The 10,003-nt window shown below is 48.5% G+C and overlaps 1 protein-coding gene across 1 annotated transcript in view; it reads right to left on the reverse strand.

Moving 5' to 3' along the window:
- Nucleotides 1-1,426: 1,426 nt before the first annotated feature.
- The window catches only part of LOC131380839 (fibrillin-3-like), a 14,441-nt gene continuing 5,864 nt past the window's right edge, over nt 1,427-10,003 (reverse strand). The window contains exons 2-11 of the mRNA XM_058425753.1: nt 8,554-8,679; nt 7,712-7,861; nt 5,972-6,043; nt 4,478-4,603; nt 4,070-4,195; nt 3,631-3,756; nt 3,151-3,267; nt 2,562-2,690; nt 1,651-1,770; nt 1,427-1,461 (exon numbers count right to left, since the gene is read on the reverse strand). Coding sequence (XP_058281736.1) covers nt 1,427-1,461; nt 1,651-1,770; nt 2,562-2,690; nt 3,151-3,267; nt 3,631-3,756; nt 4,070-4,195; nt 4,478-4,603; nt 5,972-6,043; nt 7,712-7,861; nt 8,554-8,679 — 1,127 coding nt within the window. The remainder of the gene's footprint in view (nt 1,462-1,650; nt 1,771-2,561; nt 2,691-3,150; nt 3,268-3,630; nt 3,757-4,069; nt 4,196-4,477; nt 4,604-5,971; nt 6,044-7,711; nt 7,862-8,553; nt 8,680-10,003) is intronic.

Here is a 10,003-nt window from a genome sequence, read left to right on the forward strand (position 1 = left end):
GGGGAACAAAATAATTGTCCTTTGCAGCAACTTGGATGGGGCTAGAGGCCGTTATTCTAAGTGAAGTAACCCAGGAATGGAAAACCAAATATCGTATGTTCTCACTTATAAGTGGGAGCTAATCTATGAGGATGCAAAAGCATAATAATGATATAAAGGACTTTGGGGACTCCCAGGGAAGGATGGGAGGGGGGTGAGGGATAAAAGACTACATACTGGGTACAGTGTATACTACTCAGGTGACAGGTGCACCAAAATCTCAGAAATCACCACTGAAGAACTTATCCATGTAACCAAAAACCACCTGTTCCCCATAACTATTGAAATTAAAATAAGAAAAAATAGAAAAAAAAATTTAACCCTTAAAAAAATAAAATTGCACAAAGCTAACTGAGACTGGATATATTTACCCTACACCGGATAGGGTTAGCTCATGTTGTACTAAGCTAGCCCAAATGGAATAGATCAGAATAGGCTGGGCGTGGTGACTCATGCCTGCAATCCCAGCACTTTGGTAGGCTGAGGTGGGAGGATTGCTTGAGGTCAGGAGTTTGACACCAGCCTGGCCATCATGGCGAAACCCCGTTTCTACTAAAAATACAAAAATTAGGCGGGGCGCAGTGGCTCATGCCTGTAATCCCAGCACTTTGGGAGGCCGAGGCGGGCAGATTACGAGGTCAGGAGATCGAGACCATCCTGGCTAACATGGTGAAACCCCGTCTCTACTAAAAATACAAAAAATTAGCTGGGCGTGGTGGCAGGTGCCTGTAGTCCCAGCTACTTGGGAGGTTGAGGCAGGAGAATGGCATGAACCCAGGAGGCAGAGCTTGCAGTGAGCCGAGATTGTGCCACTGCACTCCAGCCTGGGGGAGAGAGTGAGACTCCGTCTCAAAAAAAAAATAAACAATTAGCCAGGCATGGTGATGAGCGCCTGTAATCCCAGCTACTCGGGAGGCTGAGGCAGGAGAATCTCTTGAACCCGGGAGGTGGCGGTTGCAGTGAGCTGAGAGTGAGACTCTGTCTCAAAACAAAACAAACAAACAAAAAAACAAATGAAAAGTAAACAAAACAAAACAACAACAAAAAAAGAATAGATCAGAAGAGGCCAGGCCAGACTGGTCGAGGTTAGCCCAGGCTAGCCCATCTGCTCAAGCCAGACTGGTCCAGGTTAGACCACAGTGAACAAGGTAGCTCATCTTTTCAGCCCAGGCTGGTCCAGGTTAGCCCACACTCTCTGAGGCTAGTCCAAGTGGATCAATGGACCAAAGGAGATTAGGCCAGACTGGTTAGTCCAGACTGCATGAAATCATCTCTATGGGTGATTACACCAGTGAAGCTTGGGCCAGACCGGTCCTTGATCTCCAGTTAGCAAGTGAGGAGCTCTACATTTGGGTGCATTGAGAAACAGTGAGACCCCACACTCATGTCAATTTATAGGATTCATGAGGAAGCCTGTGGGCACTAGAGACAAAGTCCTGAGTGGAGAGTCCAGAAACAATCAGAATGACAATAGTTTATGAAGCTGTGTTTGATGCTGCGTTAAGTACATCTCCACCTTCATCACAACCCTAGCTGGTATTCCCATTTTACAGATGGAAAAAGAGAGGCACTCCCTGGCCCCAGAAATGGGAGTTGGGGCTGGACACTCACCAATGCAGTGGTCACTCTGCACCTGGAAGCCAGGGGGACAGATGCAGCGGAAGGAGCCCTCGAGGTTCTGGCAAGTGCCTGGTAGGCAGGCTCCTGCGAGGCTGAGGCACTCATTGGTGTCTGAAAAGGAGGAAGAAGGGTCCTTGTGCCAGCCAGGATGCAGGGGGCTCACCTGGGACTGGGACCAACACCTGCAATCGCTGTGTGATCACTGAGGGCCCCAGAACAAGCCCTCCCAGTGGCAATTCTGGCTCCAGGGCAAGGGCTGAGACTCAGGACGACAGGGACAGCTGGGGAAGGATTATCTGACTCTCGTGGGGTTATAGGTGGGGCCAGATGGTGTCCAGTGGAAAGAGGTAGCAAGACTCCTAATCTGGCACCACCAGCAGATTCCTTCCATGGTATCTATTTAGCGCTTCTACTATTCTTTGCTTCTGGAAACTTACATTTTCAAGACAGCCTCACCCTATAAAACAAACCCCATACATAGAAACATAGGTTTGATGTGCTGGTTTTATAATTATTTTATTTATTTATTTATTTTGAGATAGGATATTTCCCTGTTGCCCAGGCTGGAGTGCAGTGGTGTGATCACAGCTCACTGAAGCCTCAAACTCCTGGGCTCAAGTGATTCTCCTGCCCCAGCCTCCTGAGTAGCTAGGACTACAGGCAATAGCCACCACTCCTGGCTAATTTTAATTTCTTTGTAGAGACAAGGACTCACTATGCTGCCCAAGATAGTCTCAAACTCCTGGCCTCAAGCAATCCTTCTGCCTCAGCCTCCCAAACTGCTGGGTATTTTTTTTTAAACCTTAAAATAAATGCTTGGGTAGTAAATGGATCTATGCTCACCCAGAAGTACCAAACTGTGGTGTACATGGAGCAGGGGCTGGCACTATAGGCAGACTCACCCACACAGTTCTTCCCATCAGCTGTGAGCTCAAAGCCATCCTGGCAGAGGCAGTGGAAGGAACCAGCTGTGTTGAGGCAATGGCCAAATCGGCACACCTGCCCCATCAGGGTAGTACACTCGTCAAAATCTGTAGAGGGGAGATGGGCAGGCCAGTTCGCCCACAAAACTTGAAGGGATCAAGCCTTCCTTGTACTTCTGTCCACAACTGAGTTGAGCTGACAGCATTGGCTTCAACTTGAGCACTCATGTGTAGACTGTGTATATTAGCCTTCCACCTATCTTACGAGGTAGTTGCTGATATTTTCTAATATAACCATGTAATGCTATGAATTTGCCCCTAAGTGCTCCCTTAGCTGCAGCCTATGTATTTTCACATGTTATGCTTTCATTTTCATTTTCTTTTACTTCAAAATATTTTCTAATTTTCCTTATGATTTATTTGACCTATGGATTATTTAGGAGTATGTTATTTAATTTCCAAATAATTAGGGACTTTCTGGGCATCTTTCTGTGGCCAATTTCTAGATTCACTTCCTTAGATTCTGAGAACCTACTTTGTGGCCAGCCTGCCACCTGAGCTGACTCACCCACACAATCCCCATTGTGTGTCACCACAAAGCCAGGGAAGCAGAGGCAGTTGTAGGAGCCGATGATGTTCTTGCAGGTCCCATTTCCACAAGGCTGCCGGTCACACTCGTCAATGTCTGCAGAAGCAAAGCCTGAGAGCCCAGCCCAGCTCACCCAGGGCATTGGGGGACTTGGGGAGTGAGAGGCCAGCTGGACCTAGCACTCTTCCCCTGCACCTAGCCCTGCCTAGATGACTGAGCAGTGACCCCTGGGGGTGATGGCTGGGAAGTACCCCTGGTGTGATATGTCACCCCCATTTTACAGATGGGAAAACTGAGGCACAGGGAGGCAGATCAGCCATTTACCCAAGATCTTAATCTCAAGACCCAAACTTGGATCTGTTTGTGAACTAGGATGAACAGAATCACCACTTCCATCCCAGGGGAGGTGTAGATCCCAGGCAGCCTGGCTTGAAAGGACGGGGAAGATAAGGGTCTCACCCATGCACAGGGTCTGGTCTGCAGAGGCCTGGAATCCACGGTGACACAGACACATGTAGCTGCCTTCTGTGTCCATGCAGTCACCATGGCTACAGACATTTGGGATCTCCCGACACTCATTCCGTCCTGGGGGTGCAAAGAGCATGGTGTCCCCAAGGCCCCTACCACACAGTGTTTGCCTGAGCTCTCCCTACTGCAATGGGGAAGCTAGAACCTGCCTTGAAGTTCTCCACTCAAACTTCCACCAGGGGCTTCAGGCTGTGTGCATCAACCTGAGCTCTCACCTCTATCACATCCTATTAACAGACACTCTCAATACATCCCCCACCCCACTAATAGTATAGAAAAGGAGAAAGACCTGGACAGAGCCATACCCCATCTAAGTCCCCATGGGTGACAGAGCCCAGCTCCCTCACCTCCTCCCAGGGACCCTGCTCACCCACACAAGCCCCGCCTGGCGACAGTTTGTACCCTCGGGTGCACTTGCAGCGGTAGCTGCCGGGGATGTTGATGCAGTCGGCATTCTGCTGGCAGGGACTCTCCCTGCTGCCACACTCATCGACATCTGGGCAAATACAGCAAATGAGGTGGGGGTGACAGAGAAGCCCATCCTGACAGAATCAAACCTGAAACCCAGTCCACTGCTTCGGAGCAGGTAGTTTCTCTGGAAGCAGCCAGAGCTGGAGTAAGGGTGGTTATATGAGATGGAGGCCCTTGGAAAGGTGTTAGTCCATTATACAGACAGGGAAATGGAGGCTTACAGAGTTTTAGTTACTTGCCCAGATTGCACAGTGGCGGCCATGCATCCCACCCAGACCCCAGGGCTGGGAACAGGGAGAGGTGGCACCTTCACAAGCCAGCAGGATGCTGTTGTAGTTGAAGCCTGTGGGGCACTCGCAGTGGAAACTCCCGATCTGGTTGATGCAGATGCCATTGGCACAGATGGCGGGGATCTCCCCACACTCATCAATGTCTGCAGAGGGCATCTGCCATCAGGGGCAGCCCAGCCCCCTGGGACTTCCAGTGACCCTGAGCAAAGGGACCCACTAGCCCTGCAGTCTGGTTGAGGCTGTTGTGGCCACAAACCAGCACACACTCAAAAAAGTCTTGCTGTGACCAAAATACATCCACTCACACCAGAAAGAGATGAGGATGTGGGAGGAAAGACAAGAGCAGAGAGACAGTGTGTGTTTTTCTCAATTAAAAATGCAACTTCCTGTGACCCAGCAACCGTGCTGGAAAGAAATGGCCTTAAGCGTAAGCAGGACAGCGGTATGAGATGCTATTTAGCAAGAAACTGGAAACATCAATTGCAGAGCAAAATATGGGATGTCTGTACCATGGAATATTCTTCAGCCTTATTAAGGAATAAAGCCCTGTAACATGTGACAATGTGGTTGAAACCTAAAATCATTCTGCTAAGAGAAGCCAGACACAAAAGAACAATATTGCATGACTCCATTTAAAGGAAACGTCCAGAAATAGCAAATCAATAGAGACAGAAAGTCGATTTGTGGTTGCCAGGGGCAGAAGGGAGGAGGTAAAGGGAGTGACTGCTAATAGGCATAGGGTTTACTTTTGTGTGATGAAAATGTTTTAGACTTAGATTGAGGTGATGGTTGTGTAACACTGTGAATGTACTCAAAACCACTGAATAGAGCACTTTAAATGGGTGAAGTGTGTGGTATGTGAATTATATTTCAATAAAGCTGTTATATATAAACAATCTAAATGTCCATCAGTAGGGGACTGGAAACAACCTAAGTGTCCATCAAAAGGGGACTTGAAAGAACCTAAGTGTCCATCAACAGGGAACTGAAAACCATCTAAGTGTCCATCAGTGGGGGACTGGAAACAAACTAAGTGTCCATCAATGGGGGACAGGAAACAACCTAAGTGCCCATCAATAGGGGACTGGAAACAACCCACCACCACATCCAGCTAATTTTTTGTGTTTTTAGTAGAGACAGGGTTTCACCATGTTGGCTAGGCTGGTCTCAAACTCCTGACCTCAGGTGATCCACCCACCTCGGCCTCCCAAAGTGCTGCGATTACAGGCGTGAGCCACCGTGCATGGCTCGAATGGTAAATTTTATGTTGCATATATTTTACTATCATTTTAAAAAATGGATAACGGTTTAATAAAAATAGTGTCATTCTTTTTTTAAAAAAAAGTGTTTTTGAGGGCAGGATTCCTGGGGAGTTGGAGGTGTGTGGGGCGAGGAGGAGGGGAGGATGGAGGAGTGGATGTAAGGAAAAGAGCTGTGGGGGAGGGGAGGGGTGGAAGAACCAGGCCTAGGTGGATGGGTGCCCAGGGATAGAGCAGGGACCGCTCACTCACCAAGGGGCTTCCCCGTGTGGATGTCAATGAGGAATCCCGGGGCCTGATTTCCACACAGGATCTGGTAGTCAGCTGCGCAAAGGAGAACAAAGCTGAGTCTGGGGCTGCAGGCCTGACCCCAACCCACTCCCCATCTGGAGGGGAACCTCATCCCTGGAGCCCAGCCCTCACCTGGCCACCTTGAACCTTTTTTGCTCTCCCCATCCTTTCCCTCCTTCCACTTATTTAATTTAATTTAATTTAATTTAATTTTTTTGAGACAAAATCTCACTCTGTCACCCAGGCTGGAGTGCACTGGTGCAATCACGGCTCACTGCAGCCTCAACCTCCCAGGCTCAGGTGACCCTCCCACCGTAGCCTCCCAAATAGCTGGGATTACAGGTGTGAGCCATGACATCTGGTTTTTAAAGCCACCTAGTTTGCAGTAATGTTTTGCAGCAGCTCTGGGAAATGAATACTTCTATAAACCCCTAGAAGCTCCCTTCCCAGTACTGCCCCATTCCTGCAGCTCTTCCTGGTGCCTGGGCTCGCTGCTAGATCATTCCAACAGGACTCATTCCTGCTGTCAACACTCTGTTCTGTCCTGCCTCCAGGTCTTGGCTCCTGCTGTGCCCCTACCTGGAACACCTTCCTTCATCCTGACCGATGTTTCCATCAGGGTCCCAATCTTGGCTCTGAGCTTCTCCAGGTCTGCCCCTTCCCCAGCCCAGGAGGTCTATGGTCTCTCTAACCAGCTGTGCTTTCCTCCCTGGCCTGGGACATTTACCGACCCCCTCCCACCCTACCCCACCCCCAGCCACTCCTGTGAATCTTCAAGGGCCTTCCCCACCAATGAAAACTCCATTGATCCATCCTGAATTCTCAAAATCTGCAAAATGGAAGAAAAGCTGCCTTGCTCACTTTAAAGTATTGCCTTCCACACATGCAGACTGACACAGTTTGGCTGTGCCCCACCTAAATCTCAGCTTGAACTGTAGCTCCCATATCCCCACATGTCACGGTAGGGACTGGGTGGGAGGTAATTGAGTCATGGGGGCGGGTCTTTCCCGTGCTATTCTCGTGATAGTGAATAAGTCTCGTGAGATCTGACAGTTTTATAAAGGGCAGTTCCCCTGCACGCACTCTCTTGCCTGCCACCATGTAAGACGTACTTTTGCTCCTCCTTCACCTTCTGTCATGATTGTGAGGCCTTCCCAGTCATGTGGAACTGTGAGTCCATTAAACCTCCTTTTTTTTTTTTTTTTTTTTGAGATGGAGTCTTGCTCTGTCACCCAGGCTGGAGTGCGGTGGCATGATCGCGGCTCACTGCAACCCCCACCTCCTGGGTTCAAGTGATTCTCTTGCCTCAGACTCCCAAGTAGCTGGGACTACGGGCCTGTGCCACCCTGCCCAGCTAATTTTTTTTGGTATTTTCAGTAGAGACAGGGTTTCACCATGTTGGCCAGGTTGGTCTCGAATGCCTGACCTCGAGTGATCCATCTGCCTCAGCCTCCCAAAGTGCTGGGATTACAGGCGTGAGCCACCACGCCCAGCCAAACCTCTTTTTCTTTATAAATTACCCAGTATCCAGTATTTCTTCATAGCAGTATGAGAATGGACTAATAGAGGGACAAAACTTCAACTCTCTGGCTCTCATCAGAACAAGGAGGATTAATCTAAGAGCCCTAAGGGCACTATGTTTCCTTAACCATTATGCTAGGAGGGGCCAGGCTGGGAAGACAGTTGGGGAGGGCTACTCACGACTGGTGGGAGTGGGGCAGGCCTCACAGGGTCTATTCCAGGCCTGGCCAATGTTGTAGGAGCAGCAACACATTTTCCGGGTCACGTTAAAGACCAGCTCATTTTGACATGTGCCGTTATAGTGCCGGAAGCAGGCACTCTTCCTCATATCTGTAGTTGGCATAAGGGAGAAGAACGTGGGTAAGGGTCACCTAAGTCAGTGGAAGAGGGAGCCAAAGAGATGGGAACTCGTTAACTGATTCATTTGAAGATTATTGGCTTGGCCAGGCACAGTGGCTCATGCCTGTAATCCAGCACTTTGGGAGGCTGAGGCGGGCAGATCACTTGAGGTCAGGAGTTCGAGACCAGCCTGGCCAACATGGCAAAACCCTGTCTCTACTAAAAATACAAAAATTAGCTGGGTGTGGTGGCACATGCCTGTAATCCCAACTACTTGGGAGGCTGAGGCAGGAGAATCGCTTGAACCTGGGAGGTGGAGGTTGCAGTGAGCTGAGATTGTGCCACTGCACTCCAGCCTGGGTGACAGAGCGAGACTCTATCTCAAAAAAAAAAAAAAAAAAAAAAAAGATTACTGGCTGGCTTGATTGGCTTGATGTCTCTTTACCAACACACTTGCAGGGTCCGTTCACTTTTTTCAGCCTTTTTTGAGCAGTGCACAACCTGAGCAACTGTTCATGGCAGCTCTGGGCTCCTGAGTCCTGCAGCTTTGTTTACTGCCACATATCAGCACTTCATATATGCTTACCCTCCCTCTCCATAGGCTTGAAGGCTCCCAGCAGTTCCTCCCATGCCCAGGTGCTGCTTCTGTGACTGCCAGTTCCCTAGGTCATCACACTTCTTACCCATGCAGTTGTTGCCACCATTGACTTGGAGGTACTCTGCAGGGCAGACACAGGTGTAGTTCCCCAGGGTGTTGTAGCAGGTGCCAGGGCCACAGATGCCCGAGTGTGTGGAGCATTCGTCAATATCTGCAGGGAAAGGAATGGTGGAAGGGAACAGTGGCAGCGTCCACGAATTGTCTGAATAACTCCCCTCCAGAGACCCAGCAAGGCCACTTCACCAGGGACCTAAGTTTGGTTTTAAAATCAGCTTAAAACGCACACACATCTTAGTGATGAAGAAAGCTATAATATGGGCCGGGCATGGTGGCTCGTGCCTGCAATCTGAGCACTTTGTAATGCTGAGGTGGGAGGATCATTTGAGCCCAGAGTTCAAGACCAGTCTGGGCAACATAGCAAGACTCCATCTCTACTAAAAATTTTAAAAAATTAGCTGGGCATGGTGGTGCATGCCTGTAGTCCCAGCCACTTGGGAGAGGATCACTTGAGTCCAGGAGGTTAAGGTTGCAGTGAGTTGTGATCACGCCTCTGCACTCCAGCCTGGGTGCAGAATGAGATCCTGGCTCTAAAAAACAAACAAACAAAATCAAACAAACAAACAAAAACAATATGACATTAAGTGAAAAAAAAAGAACATTTACAAGCTGGATGCAGTGGCTCATGCCTATCATCCCTGCTTTGGGAGGCCAAGGCAGGAGGATGATTTGAGGCCAAGAGTTTGAGACCAGCCTGGGCAACATAGTGAGGTCCCATCTCTGCAAAAAATGAAAATTTAGCTGGGCATAGTGGCACACGCTTGTGGTCCCAGCTACTTGAGGGGCAGAGGTGGGAGGATCACCAGAGTCCAGGAGGTCAAGACTGCAGTGAGCTGTGATTACACCACTGCACTCCAGCCTGGACAACAGAGTGAGACACTGGCTCTAAAAAAAAAAATTCATAAAAATAAAGCTGATGATGATACTGCTTCTATTAGGAACAAAATGACCTGAGTTCACAAGTCAGTTTTATAATCACCAAGAATGGATAATCCATGTCTTCCTACTATGATATGATAGGAATCAAGAACCTTATGGATAAAGTATTCTTGGGGGAAAAAATTGATTCTCAATCTAATCATTACTCTAGTCCAGGGGCAGTAATCTTTTTCGGTAAAGGGCCAGATCATTTTGGTTTTGCGGGCCAGACTACAGTGTGTCATGATTATTCAATCTGCCAATGTAGCAAGAAAGCAGACACAAACAATATGCAAACACACTGTGGCACTGGCTGTGCTCCAAGGAAATTTTATTTATGGACCCCTGAAATTTGAATTTTATATAACTTTCTTTTCTTTTCTTCTTTCTTTCTTTCTTTCTTTCTTTCTTTCTTTCTTTCTTTCTTTCTTTCTTTCTTTCTTTCATCTCTCTCTCTCTTTCTCTTTTTCTTTCTTTCTCTCTCTCTTTCTTTCCTTTTT

Source organism: Hylobates moloch, unplaced genomic scaffold (genome assembly GCF_009828535.3).
Source record: "Hylobates moloch isolate HMO894 unplaced genomic scaffold, HMol_V3 SCAFFOLD_12, whole genome shotgun sequence".
Taxonomy (NCBI): domain Eukaryota; kingdom Metazoa; phylum Chordata; class Mammalia; order Primates; family Hylobatidae; genus Hylobates; species Hylobates moloch.